This window comes from Salarias fasciatus, chromosome 12 (assembly GCF_902148845.1).
Source record: "Salarias fasciatus chromosome 12, fSalaFa1.1, whole genome shotgun sequence".
Lineage (NCBI taxonomy): Eukaryota > Metazoa > Chordata > Actinopteri > Blenniiformes > Blenniidae > Salarias > Salarias fasciatus.
In genome coordinates this window covers 26,626,804-26,641,776 of record NC_043756.1, presented here as the reverse complement: position 1 = coordinate 26,641,776, position 14,973 = coordinate 26,626,804, and the positions used below count along the sequence as shown (strand labels likewise).

At 44.5% G+C, this 14,973-nt stretch overlaps 1 protein-coding gene across 1 annotated transcript in view; it reads left to right on the top strand.

Annotated features, from left to right (window-relative positions):
- zmat4a (zinc finger, matrin-type 4a) overlaps positions 1–14,973 on the top strand; it is a 147,318-nt gene that overhangs the window by 88,496 nt on the left and 43,849 nt on the right. The window contains 1 exon segment of the mRNA XM_030105329.1: positions 12,256–12,477. Within this exon segment, the coding sequence (XP_029961189.1) occupies positions 12,256–12,477 (222 nt within the window).

The following is a 14,973-nucleotide window of genomic DNA, read 5'->3' as shown; positions in this document are numbered from 1 at the left end:
AAAACACCATTGTGCCAAAACATGGCAGACACAATGAAAGCTTGGATCCATCATGTCTTGTATCAACAGTTTGCTGGTGTAATGCTGTTTCGCCTAACTTTTTGGCACAATGTGGACCTGACCCCCACTCAGACCGCCCACCCTCGACCCATCCCAGTATGCGTACCAACCAAATAGGTCTACTGCTGATGCGGTCGGTGCTGCGCTCCACACGGTTCTCACACACCTCGAGGGTAAGGACACGTATGTCAGGATGCTGTTTGTTGACACCCAGCAGGACACCGAAGTCAAAGCTTTCAAACAGTAGCCAATCACTTTTGTGACTGTCCACAGCTCGGTCACTCACAGCAGAATATAAATAGCAGAACTTCTTCTTCTACGCTTGCAATTTAGAAAAGTAGTCACTGGAAGCGCGCAAGCGTCTGGCTTGGTCTGCCGCGGCTTCCGTAGTTCAGGGTGCGCGCGCAGACGTGCACTGGGGAAGTACGTGAGAGCACTGTTTAGGCTCTTAAAATGTACTAAATGACCTCATTAAGAATTAATTATGGACGTTACCCGCTCAGGACTCTTGGATTACAGCGGACGAGCAGTATGAAGGAAAATGGGCACGTTTTGTGGACTTTATGGCCCGTTTTTTTCTTTCGGGCTCTGTCGGTCCCTGTTTATTGACAACGAAAATCCCCAAACATCTCCAGCTGCATTTGAGACATCAAAACAGTGCTCCAGAGTGTTTCTCAGCATGAGGGTGAGTAGAAAATGAGGCCAAATCATTTTTTGGGTGGAGTATTCCTTTAACACTGTCCCCCATCTGAGGCTGTGTGAGAAAATTCTCACCCTTAGACTGACGCCATCTCTGTGCGGCTGGGTGTTGGACTTCCTCTCTGACATTCCGCAGACTGTCAGGGTCCGGGACCGGACATCCAGCATCATTCAAGTCAGTATGGGATGCCCCCAGGGTTGTGTGCTGAGTCCAATGCTCTACTCCCTTTTCACCTATGACTGTGGGGTCACTCGGAAAAACACCAGCATAGTTAAGTTTGCAGATGACACCACGGTCTTGGGACTGATTTCCGCGGGATTGGTGGACGACTATAGGGCAGAGGTGAACAGTCTGGTGGCGTGGAGTCAGAAAAACAACCTCTCCTTGAACATAGACAAAACCAGGGAGATGATTATTGATCCGAGGAGGAGGAGGAGGGTCCAGCACTCTCCCGTTACCTTCGGGGAGGCTGAGGTGGAGAGGGTGGATACATTTAAATTCTTGGGGACTCGTGTCAGTAATGACTTGACCTGGACACACAACATAACACAAATAACTAAACGAAGTGCACAGCAAATCTCTGGAGTGATCTTCCCGTCCCAGCAGGACATTTACAATGGTAGGGTCATCAGGAGGCCCCACAACATCATGAAGGACAATACACACCCACAGCACTCACTTTTTGAGCTCCTTCCTTCAGGAAGGCGCTTCAGGAGTATGAGATCTCGAACCACCCGATTCGCAAACAGTTTTCTTCCACAAGCTATTCATCTCCTGAACAAGTGTTAAATCTTTATAACACATTATACATTATGCTGCTAAACCTGAAAGTTTCTTTTTATTATTTTGCTTTTGCATTGTATTGTGTATAGATTTTATTGTTTTGTATACAACTGCATACAACCTTTTTGTTTGGATTGCATGCAGATTGTACTTTTTTAAAAATTCTTGCACTATTTTTTTTTCTTTTTTTTTTTGCTCTTCTTTTTATATATCTTAAGTTATTGTTACTTCTCTTTTATGCTGCCAGGAAGCATGCAATCAAAGAATTTTACTGCATGGCATTAAGCCTGTGTGTTTTTTTACTGTGTATGTGACAATAAACTCTTGAACGTCTTGAATCTTGAATCTTGAATCTTGAATCTGACCTGCTTTGTCTCCCTGAGTTTATTTGCTGAACATAAGCAGTTGTTTTTAACATGACTTTGAGTTCACGGGATTCCAGTGGGCTCCACGACCACCAGATCACAATCCAACAGAGCTCCTTTTGGAGACAGATGGAGAAGCTGGACTGTCACAGTGTGGATCTGAGGTTCAGGCGCCGAGGCAAGTGGAGACCAGATTTGCAAGTCTTGACAAAACAAACAAAAACTTAGTCCAAGCTGCAGAGAATTGAAAGAATTCTCCAGAGAGTTTCTGCAGATCTGGTGGAGTCTGGGACTGAGTTCCAAGTTGGACGGTGGATGAAGGTTTACGGTCCAGCACCAGGTGAGGTCGGAGGTTCAGTTCAGTCGAGCCACTGCTCATCAGGAGAACGATCCTCACACGTCCCCTCAGGTGATCCAAACCACTGCAAATCAGCAGCCAGCCTCCTGCCTCTGCAAAACCAGAGATGGGGAAAAACAAAAACATAGCCACAGCAGCCAATGTGGCAACAAGGAGTGCTGAACATGACAGGAACATTTGCTTCAGGTCTGCAGCATCTGTGTGATGCTTTTCATAGTATTATGGATCAAGATTTCTGAGGAATATGAATCTGAAATATAGAACAGCTCTGAAAGCAATGGAGCGTTCAACCCAGCAAGACGTAACTAATGAAAGATTAAATGTAAACTCAATTTACAACTGAATTTGGAATACAAAGAAACATTAAAATACTATTATCTCAAGGTCTGTCCTGTCCAAAGACATCTTCAATCAAGTACAACATGGACAGAAAGCTGATGGTTGGGATGAAATGGTTTTGGCTTGATGATAAGCTGAGAAACTTCTTCACTGTTTGGTTGCGTTTGCACTTTTGCTTCGCACCCTCTCCGGCTGCCATCTGACGGAGTCATGCTCCGACAGCAGCCTTTTGCTATTTGCTCCCTTTGCCACATGTCAGTGACAGACATGGTCATTAAGGATGCCATCTGTGGCCAATGGTTCAGAGCAGGAGCGGCGGCGTCTCAGCCAAAAAAGGGGGGTGGCGAGGCCATCAATCCCTCTGACATCCAGCAAACTGTCGGGACGTTCTGGAAACTCCACCTGACACTGGAAAAGAAACTTTTCCCAGACTGCTGATGCCAACGTTTTTTTACTCGAAAACCTGGAATGTGAACAATTCATCACTAAAAGATTTACTCAGGGAGTGTTGTCAGTCTTTGAAAAGCATAAAACTGCGCTTAAACCCCTACATTAAGGGCAGGACCACGATTACCCTGAGGCATTGAAGAGTTTTAATTTTGCTTTGCAGCACAACAGTTGCAGACAAACTGCTGTATTTACACCGGCCCAGAGGGAGAAGCCTGATTCCATCAATAAGGGTTTGAGTGTGTTGTTGATGCTCAAGCGGCTGACATAAAAGAGCTGCTAGCTTTGGACTTAGCTTGTTTCACCCTGGAACTGTAATTTAAAGCGCCTCGATTGTACAAGCGACCAGATAGCTCACATCAGGAAAAAATGTGTGGGAGATAAATCCGGAGCACCCAGAGGTCCGGGATATTGATTTCCACATAAGTAAAGTCAGCCGACCGGCCGAGTTCTTCTGTTTTGCCACCCGCCTCCTGGGACGGGCTGCTGTTTGTGCTCGCTGTCAGCAAGCCGAGCATTTCCAGCACCTGGAGCATCGATTCATAGGATCTGTTTCCTGCTGCTGTGTTCAGACGCCTCGTCCCGGGTCTGGACACCACGGCTGCCGAGGCTTGGCTTAACTTTCCACCTCTGCTTTAAAATTACCACCATATATAATGACAGCAGACTGGGCAGCGGGTTGCAAGCAGCTCGTCACGGTTGTTGTAGTGGCCGACAGTCAGATTTTTACCTGAAGTCTTTTTACAGCTGTCTCCCTCTGTCCTCCCAGTTACTGGCAGAAATATTAATGAATTTTGGGTAACACTTTACTTGAAGCCCCTCTTTATAACACATTATAAGTAGTTATAAACACTAATACATGATCACAATGCTTTATAACTCACTATACAGCAGTATACAGCATAGGATTAAGGTTAGGGTTAGGGTTTGGTCCTGGCATTGTGATCATCTATGAATGTTTATAACTACAGCTACACATGTTATAATGGCATTATAATGCTTTATGAATGTACTTATAATGTGTTATGCAGGGGGGCTTCAAGTAAAGTGTTACCGAATTTTGTTTTACAGATATTTACAGTGTCATAATTTTAGTAATTTAGAAAATGTGAAGTATTCCACAATTAAGGATGCACAGATATCTCTTATTAAACACCGTTAAGCCTAATTCAGACTCCATTCGCATATGACTCGTGAAGACTGTGCCACCACGAACGACTGCTGCACGAAGCATCTATTTGCACCGTGTGTGCTGTAGACCATGTAGACTGTAGACCAAGCAGCTGAGCTCGCTGTTAATATCCCTGAATTGCCTCCACTGTACGTCCCTTTGGACAAAAGCGTCTGCTAAATAGAATTGTAAATTGTAATAAGTGTGTCAGTCACTTTAATGATCTTTAGCATGTAGCATCGCTGGTCTTCACTATGCAGCATGTAGCATGGCTCGGAGAGAAATCCCTTTGGATCCACGGAGAAGTTGAACTAATGAGCAACATGAGGCTAACGCTACGGGTCCAAACTTCTCTGCTGGTGAAGCTGCTGCTGTTGTACCAACTATTTTTCACAAGACCGAGGACTCGGTGTAGTTTCGTACCCGATACCTGATACTGGTATTTTTTTTGCTATCTATAAAATAATACTCCTTCAGGAACCTGCTAATAAATATGCATACTCCATCTCACTCGCACTCAATCACACAACAAAGCATTTTCTCTTTCCCCTGGATAATAATTACCTCCGACTGCAGTTTGTTACAGCTTGTACTTGAATTTCTTGTCAGTGTCATGTAAAATCACTTTTTCCTACCGCTTTATGTTCCCACATAAAAGCTCCGACACAGATGATGCCGCAGAAACAGAAAGCACTGGAGAACAGACTGCATCGCAGGGGAACTCCATAAACTTCACCTCATGTTTTTCCTTCCCTCCGAACAGATGTTGTACATCACCCGTCTGCACCCTTAACGTCTGAATTCAAACCCACGACGAACATTTCCGAAACGCGTTGTCATCAATCTGCGGTCTCGCTGCTGGAAAGCCCTCCGTAAGCTGTTGTTCTGCTTTCCTAAACCTCTGGAAGACGCTCCAATTTCCTATGACAGTTTAAATGAATGTTTAAAGCCTCACCGCGTGCAAACCAGTGCAGTGTCTCCTATAAGGAAACAAATAACCCTTGGTTGCCCTTTAACTGAGTCGCGGCTGTGTTGAATGTGAATATTCCCACTGACCCACATAGCGTCTGCTCATCTGCATTCCCCTCAATCAGCTGCTGGTGCTGCAATATGTTGCAATTTCTATTCCTTCTTTCTTTCCTTTTTTTTTTTTTTTTTTTTTTTTTTGTTAAGAGCTTAAACTGGCTGAATGAATGTTTGTCATTAGTGCTTTTATGTAATCCGGACCTTGCGCGTTTTCCTGGTCTCCTCTCGTGGTCTTCCTCTGCGCTCTTTCCTCATTCTGGCCCCTTTCCAGTCGTCTGGCCCGTAAGCACAATAGCTGCCATGAATGTCACTTCCTTTAACATCTGCAGCTTAATGTGGGAATATATTTTCCCCGTCCTGATTTACGGAGACCTGATTTGAAGTAATCTGTGGATAAAATGTTCGCATTATGGCCGCGGCTCCTCCATTACATTCACAGAGCATGAATCATCACAGTGACATTCAAGGCTTCTTGTATTTTTATGTTGCCTTCTGGTTCCCTGCTGTTTCTCAGCCTACCTAATGGGCTCCTATTATTTCACACCTAAATACATTTACACTCTGGATTTTTTTCTTTTTTTTTTTCGCTGACACTGTGCTCAGCTTGAGTGTGTCATAAAAACGAGCCGATCATGGCAGAAACGTTGTGCTTTTACAGTGCGATCATTATTATAAATGGCCCTGCATGTGGAAAAAGAAGAGAGCAGCACTGTAAAAAAAAAATACTAAGATTAATTAGAATTATTAGAACACAGTTTCTTTGTATTTTTGTTCTTAAAACATTCCAGCACTCAAAAGAAAGTTTAATTTTAGTGAGAGCAGTGCAGTGATGTAGTGATTACTACCATATTTTTATAAATAAACTGCAAAAGAAGAGCAGATTAGCAGCTTGGGGTGCTGGAGACATTGCTCCGAGGAGGCGGGTCTTAAATTACATGAAATGAAACCAACCAGCACCGTTTGGTGGCTGCGGCTTTGGGCGGATTTCAGGTCGCCCATCGCGGTCTGGCTCATAAATGCACTGGAATTAAAGAATCATGAAGCGGCCCATCTTAGAAATTTACCACCAGCTCGACTCACGCTTTTCTCGGTGCATGCGTTCACTGTCTGGTCGAATCACGTTCACACTGCACTCTGATGGTGGTCTCATTTAAAATGTAGCGTAAATGATCATTCAAAAAAATCAGATCTCAGAAAGAAATCAGAATTGAGCATCAAGACCTGAAGTGTGAATGTAGCCTCAGTCAGTTTTGTTGTTTGGCTCATGATACCATCTGGGACCACTGGATGTCTGTGTGACTGCAGAATGCTACAATAACACCAAAACCTCCATCATGACTGTATATTACGATGCAAGGAAACTCAACAAAACAAACAATGTACAGCAGAAATTAAACTTGAGATGATGAAATGTTTGGCAGAAAACAGAAACAGGTCTGCAGTGTTTGTCTGGCTCCTGCAGATTCTGTCTCATTTCATCAGCAATCGTCCACTTGCGTTTTTATCATATCCTTTCAAACTCGTGATGCTCGTGTTGCTACTGACAGCAGGTCCAGTGAAGACTGGAATGGAAGCCATAAAAACCAACAATTAAAACTGCTCCTTCGTTTGATCTCTGCAGTTCCCAGGTAACAACGTGAAGTGCGCTTCTTCCAGTAGAGCGACGGATAATAATGTGACTCAAAAAACAAGCTGCGGCGCTGGCTGTTTCCAGATGCGGATTGAAGATAATCGTACTTGAACTTTGCCCCCATGCTGCAGCTCTTTGAAACATCAGGAGCATATTTATCACCAAAATAATCATCAGTAGACGTACAACTGTTTTCTTCTTTTTTTAATTATTAAATTACACGTTTCCCTTAATAAAGCAGAAGGAAAACAGCACGGCATCTAATTTCCTTTTTGATCTCATGCAGCATGGATTTAAATACAAATTCCAAGCAGCAAAAACATGAGAGGACAGAAAGAAAATGAATCTGCAGGGGTTCTCTGCTCGGAATCAAAACAAGACAGAAGGAAAGCGACGCAGCACCGGCTTTCTTTTTTCTTTCTGTAATCATGACTTGACCTTTCTGCGACCTTCAATCTTGTTTTTCCTGACTTTAGAAGTTCCATAGCAGTGCTGATCCAGCAGCTTATTAAACATGCATTTCTGCTACTTTTATTTCTGCCTTATACAGTATTTCTCTAATTTTTTTAATAACCACAACACAGTACAAATCTGGTCTATTCGGTGAATTTCTGTGGGTGCTTTGACATTTGTTTTTGTAAAATAGTTTGTTTATTACAGTTAACTCTTAACTGTAAAAAAAGTTTCTGTTCCAGTGAACATGGAACTGTTTCATAAAGTTCCACTGTGGGAGGCGCTTTTAAAAAGTGTCTCAGAGCACCGTTGGCAGCAGGTTTTTGTCAGCGTTTGCTGCGTAAGTTTTTCTGCTGATGTCTTAACTTTTTCCATACAGCTTGGACATGGCGATGATTCCTCCGCGGCATCGTTACTGAACTCATTAACGCCTGGTTGCATAACGTGCCTTATAGGCGTCCAGCAGTCTGTTTGCGGGGAAACTGCAGTGTTTCTTTGTTTGTTTTCGTCTGGAGGTGGAAAGGACCAATAGTCTGCAGTGCAGATTCCAGCTTTGTGGGATTTGAGCTTGACAGACAGTAATAAATCTCCGGGATGGAGATGTTTTGTCCATGTCTCCCTGCGGCGGCCGCAGCCTGCGTCCTCGGAGATGCAGCGAAGACAGGAGGAAATGTTTTGTTTCCTGTAAGGTGCAGTCAAAGGTTGGGGTGTCAGACGGGTGGTGGGGGAGGTGGTGCAGTTGGGGAAGAAAACCCAGAAGTATTGCAGGAAAGAGTTTGGTGCGTGAGAGCATCTCCTCAGATTTATCACTTTGCTGAACAGCTCCACTTCCTCCTCCTCCGTCTGCATACAAATGCAACGCAAGGAGTGGATTTAACTTTTTAACACAACGCAGGTTTGGGAAAAGTGAAGCTGAAGACTAAAATGCTGGATGTTTTGTGTTTTTGCTGCTTTGCCATGCTGTACATGTGATATTTAATGGATTTTGTGTGACTAGCTGAGCTGGCCAATGATGAGAGAAATCTTCACACGAGCAGCCGCAATAAAAGCCGCATAAATACATTTCAATTAGTTTTGAATTGACAGCTGACAAAGGAAAGGAAAAGCGGCACTCTTACATGTTTTAATAAATACCAAACAAACGCTGCTGTAGAATTTATATAAAAAAAAAAAAGAAAAAGAAAATGTATTTGCATTAACGGAAAAATAAAGCTGTTTATGTAAAGCTGCCGTTTGAAATGTATGCTTTGCTGCTAACAAGAGTGCCATGCATCTCCCCGGAGACAAACACTAAGTGATGTGAATATGACTAATTACTGCCAAGGATAAAGTCTCTGAGGACGGACAGGAAAGCCTCCATCTGAAGCACAATCCTTTTAAGACTGGAGAGACGAGGCTTTCGGTGCAGTTCGGCCTCCACCTCCACCGCTGAGCAGCTACAACGCTGCCATCTCCGTCCAGAGCGATTTTACAGAGCCTGTTCTGACTCAGGCTTTCCTGTGGAGCCTCAACATAAAACCTTCCTGAAATGAAAACACACTCATCTTCTATTCTATACCTCTTATTCCTGTGGAGCCAGTTGACTGCTGGAGACCAGGATACAGTCCGAACAAGCCATCCTTAGAACTTCTGTTGAAGAGTTCCATTTGCGTTCAAAGCATGATGTGAAACCTTTGACCCCTCCCATGTGTCTGTGCAGCAGAGAGACCATCAGGACGATGAAGCGCTGCAGTGTGTGTGTGTGTGTGTGTGTGTGTGTGTGAGAGTCCTCTGACTAACGAGCTCCGAGGCTGCCTTTATAAAACGTGGCTTGTGCTCTGCCTCCTTGACTTGATGATAATAAATGAAGATCAACAGATTGAGATGATTCATGCTGCGGTTCTCTGACAAAACACAACAGAAAATCCTTCACACACATCAGTGTCAACACACAATAGTGAAGCTGGAGCAAAAGAACATGTGTTCCTCTGAAAAAAAAGCCTCTGCGCCTTGCTTTCTCTCAGAGGAAAGTGTCCTTTCCGCGGCAGGTGCCACATCAAACCCCCGCCATCTGCCTGTCGTTGAGGTGGACGAGCCCCGCCTCCTGAACTGAGCTCAACCCTAAGTTAAAGCACAGAGGCTGTTAAACAGTGCGGCTCTAATGACGCACCAAATGGGAGGAAGGGGTTCTGATTCCTCGGTGTGCCTGCTGTGTTACGTATGGAGCGGCAGCGCCATCCCGTTGGAAATGAGGAGTCCGCAGCCTCACCTCCAGCGTGAAGAAAGATTGCCGCGCCGCTCCACCGCAGCCTGATGTGGAGAGATGATTCAATCACAGCCAGATTACGCCGAGCTGGAGCAGGGCGAGGTCCGACTGGTGATGAGAAGTGCTCTTTGCTTAGGTTTTATAATCACGCTGAGATCATTCCAGAGTGAATAAGGGAAATTATTTACCTGAGGTTCGGCTGCTGTGGATGTGAAGGCACTGCAGTGGTTTTCCTGCAGAAGAACCTGTACTGAGTAAACATTAAAGAACGGAATGGACAGTTCATCCAACCAGCTTCTAGACCTGTGCTTCCTTACTCTCTCTGTACACACTCCCAAAAACAGCGAAAGGAACCTGAAAGCTCACTGCATGTGAAATACAGTTTGCTATATTCTGCAGCAATGAGTCCTTCTCTCTCAGGAGGAACTCTTTAGGTTTTCACACCGTTTCAAGGTGTTTTAATGCTGCTTCAGCTTGAAGTTTCAAACTTTCATTCACCAGTTTTTCATCCCAAAGATGCATTCAGCTCTAATTTTGTCTACTGCTTCAGTGATGCCAGGCTCTATGTTACTCTCTAGATACACTCATTTTCTTTCTTTTTGATGGATCTTTCAGATTGCATGCATTTTAAGTGCTCTGAATAAACGAATGAATGATTCATCTTTCACTAACACTTCACTTGAAGCACTCTTGTATAACACATTATAAGTAGTTATAAACACTAACAAATAATCACAATGCTTTATAACCCACAATACAGCATAGGGTTAAACACCAGCTCCTGGCCCTAATTGATATTATAAAGCATTGTGATAATTTATTAGTGTTTATAACTACTTATAATGTGTTATGGGTTCTTTAAGTAAAGTGTTACCCATCTTTCTCTTTAGAATGACGTGCCGCCATTTTTCACCTGCTGCTGATGTTTGCAAACTTACCTTTGTGTATATTACAGAAACTTCTTTTTCTTTTTACATTTTTTAAAAATAAAATGTTCACTTCTAATGTAAATACTTAAACTTAGTTGTTTCATGAAATAAATTGATTCAATTCAGACTCACTTATTTTGTGACATCTATAAAATTTTCTACTCTTTAAAATTACAACCCCTTAAAATGAACCGTGGATTAATTTGTATGGTGATTCAGTGAAGAACTGCCTTTGCTCATCATAGAGAAGTCTTGTTTCTACGTCAGATGTGCAGAGCGATCCGCTGTTTGAGAAGGTCCCTGAACAGTTTTCATTAGAGTTTTCTGATGACAAGATGTAATATTTGTCTGTGATATGAGACACAAAATAGCAATATGGGAAAAGTGCAACATATACTATTCTACAAGCCTCATAGCTCCATTTTAAATTTCTTAACTAGTTATTCTCCTGTTTTAATTGTTCTTTGTCTTTTCATTTTGTTGTTTTGGCTCTTCATTTTGTTGGCTTCCTTTATTTCTATGATTTCATTGTGATCTTATGTGTTTTTTTTTTTTTTTTTGCCTGGTGCCTTCGCCCAGCAGCTGCAGCTTCCTCCCTGACTGGAGCTTCCTCCATTATCAAGTCTGAGCATCTCTTTCCAACACCAGGATAAACTGTGAAACCAGCCTCCATTAATAACAGTCATAAAATAACTTCAGAGCCTCTCACTGTATTGGAAGTCATAATTATCCTCCTTTTTCTGCTCTGACTTTGTTGTTATTGCTACAAACGGTAAATATTTCACCTCCTCTGAGATTTCGGAGCCTCCCAGTCTTTTCATTCTGCCACTCCAGTCTGAGCTCCTGCAGATAATTGCCTGAATGTTATTGTTGATTGCGCGCGTTGTGCTTTCAGCGTCTGTCTCACATGCCAGAGATGTCTAAAGAGCTGCGACGGACTCTGACTATGTTGTTTACTTTTCCCGCAGTCTGAGAGAGATTCTGGTTGGGCTCCTCTCCAGCAGGTCGTTCCTCAGCCAGAGAGGTAACACTGTAACCAGAGTCACAGATTTAAATCTGATATAATAGGCAGTTACTGAGGGACAGCTGCTGAACGTAAAACCTACCGCCGCCGTGGCCGTGGCTCAGATCTGACCCGCTGGAGCGCCAGTCCATACAGCCGTCCTCCCCTCCGTTTTTCGCTGCGGTTGCCATTTTGAAATGTTGACTGGTGTAATGGAACGTAATGGGACAATGCTAAACGTTGACTTAGGCTGAGCCGAGCAGTGGAGTGTTAAAACTGATTAAGCCGATAGTGCCGCTTTGTGTCAGGGAGTGCGGCGCTCGTCCGGGGTTAATGCCGCCATCCATGCATGAAGGCACAAGTGGGCAGCCTCGAGAAGAGCAGGCTCTTTATTCCGTTTGCCAAGTAGAATTTAGGTTTTCGCTCTTCAGGCGTTTAATGGAGATAACAGCTTGTTATGCAGAGGGCTGCACAGGCAAGGCCACGGTCGCCGCTGCGGCGCTGCCGATCAGCGCTGCCGATCAGCGCTCATTAAAGCCTCACACTGTGCTCTGTCTCCTGGACAGTGTTACACTTTCAAAGACAACTTGTGTTTGTAGGCACACACACACCATAATTCCTTGGAAAATGTTGAAGCACTGGTTCCACAGATCAAAGTTGCTCAGACCTGATATGAGAGTGTAAATTCACTCAAACACTGGATTGAAGTGTTTCATTGTGTTTTTCTTTGTCGCTGTATCCTGCAGAGGCATCCCCCAGCCCCGTAAAGAGCTCCCCGGAAACGTCCCCCATGACGTCCCCGCGACAGCGCCGCGACTCGGACCGCTACTGCCAGCTATGCAACGCCTGGTTCAACAACCCCGGCATGGCTCAGCAGCACTACGACGGGAAGAAGCACAAGAAGAACGCCGCCAGGGCCGATCTGCTGGAGCAGCTGGGGAAGACCCTGGACATGGGAGAGATGAAAGGTCAGCGGCTCTGCTTCTTATTCACAGCCTGTTACCGTGTGCATGTGGTCGCTTTGCCTGTCGTGTAAATAGGTCTGGTTTACACAGCGTTTCAAGTGAAAACGCACTTTTTTTAGTTTTGCATTTTCATTTGAAATGTTTTCGGTGTAAACAGGGCCTAAGAGGAGACTCCTCACAGCCAGTTTGGAGCATGACAGTGGCGTTGTGTGACTCTCACTCTCATGTAGAGTGACTGAGGGAGCAATCATGGCGATGATGGCACTCGTGCAGAGTCCCGTTAACCTCAGGGCTTCTCTTCTATTGGATAATCCATCTCAGCGGACGAGGAGGTGACCTTGTGTACGGAGAGACCAGAGCGATGATCTTCATGGCTCAAGTAGCTTGTCAAACAGCAGAGTGAAGCTGAAACAAGCTGAAGTGTCCTCCAGCTGGGGTCCTATTGGCTGATTCCCCACGGGGATCAATCCTCGCCTTGCTCTTTTATGATTTATATCAACATCATTCCAAGTACTCAGTACAGTTCCAGACCCGGCTCTGGTATCTTTATTGGTGCATCCTTGAAAACAGGTACGGAGGATGTCAGGATCGTGTCTCTATTGGTGTCACTTCAGGTTAAATCTTGTGTCTTCGGTCCAAAATGAGAATTCAGTCCAATACACATCCTAATGACTTGCTGCTGGTGAGACCTGTGAAAGAAATGAGCAGAAAAGACACCAAGTGATGCAAAGATAGACTTCATATATAATTGAATTAGCATGCACTCCTTCGTTGTCCTTTTGTACTCCCTCTTTTTGAATTTTCCACTCCATAGACGAAGTGCTTTAGCGGCTCCTTCTGCTAGTTGCACAATGTGTTGAGTAGATAATGTAAAATAGGGTTGTTAAAACTTTTTTTTCCTCGGAGAAAAGCTGCCGGCTGTGGCTGAAATGTGAATAATGAGACTTTCCGTAGAACAAGAAGCCCCTCTTCAGGGTCAATTCTTGAAAATCTCTGTCATTTGCATGAGAACTTGACTCCCAGACCATTTAATTAATGCAGTAGAAATGAAAAGTAAGTGGTAATCCTCATTCATTTGCTTCGGGGCCCGAGCCGGTCTTCGTCTGACTGCAGCGATGGGACGCGCATGCTGGTTTGGAGAGCGGGCGTCACATCTGGAGAAACATACAGACGACATGTAAGTCTTCCACTCTCCAGTGCAGCTGTCAGCCAGTGTGTCACGAACCGTTAATTTCACCGCGGAGGAGGAGAGCGCGCTCCTGCCTGTCGTCTCCCAGTCACAATATGTCAATAGCAGTTACACAATGTTATTCCAGCTGGTGGAGGGCCGGCTGCCAGAAGAGCAGAAGGGGCCCAGAGGTGTCGTAAAGGGCATCGGCGCGTGACCGCAAGGAACAAGTCCTCACAGCTGATTGGACAGGGGCCCTCTAACCCGTGGCCTGATCGGCTCTTCATGCCTTTCAGGTGGATGGAGAATCCAGCGGCTGCAGTCAGCTCAGCTTTCTCACTCTGCTTCTGGAAGTTGTGAGAACATGATGTCGATGCTGTGAAGGCTGGTCTACAGTCGTTTAAGTTTTCCTCTCTGAGAACCAAGTGAATTCTGAGTCTTCTAAACACGACTGATCTGATTGGATTAGTTAGGCTCATTTGGAAAACTAACTGCTGGCCTCCAAAATCTGATTCACATGAAATGATTCATCTGTTCTCTGATGAACTGCGGCCTCGAATGCATGACAGTGTTTTAGGGAAAATGGAAAAGTTTTGTTTCGCTTTGAGTGTCTGTTTGCACCACATTGTTACTGCTGCTGCGCATGGCCGAAGTAAAGAGTTTTTCTGCACACACTCAGTAAAACAATGTTTTCCTCCAGTGTCATGGCTCCCAGTCCAGATTCTCCATATTGTTCTCTGCAGCATGTGTATGCTTTTTCATTACAAAGACAACAAACAACACCAAGTTATTATTGGTGACTACAGCATCTTTAATGTTCCTGCCATTTTATGACTGATAGTCATTAACAGCGAGCTGGATCGTGAGGGTGTGATGTTGTGTGGAGGTGGTTCACAACAAATCAAAGCGTTTGCATATCATTTGCATGTGAAGTATATTTTTGGCTTTGTATTTGTATTGATACTCTGTATCAGAAAAGAGCTAAGGGTTAGTATTTGTACTTCTCATCATCTCTTAAAAACGTGGAATCGTTGTATCCTTACGCAGGGAACGCACTGGACGCCGAAGCGCCGTGCGTGCCGCGAACGTCTCTGCGCCGGCGCTTGGCTGTTCGTATTGGAGGCGTATCTGCTGCCTGCGCTCTCTGCGCTGGTCACACATCGACTGCACTCGGCTGCATCCGTCTGCTCTCGGTTTTCACATTTGTTCCCTCTGTCTCGCTCTGCCATTATGGATGTGTGTGTTTTGGTGACCTGTGGAGAGACTTTTTCTCCTCCTGTCCTCTTTTTTTCTGCATCACGTGAATCTCTGTCACTGTGTGTGTGTGTGTG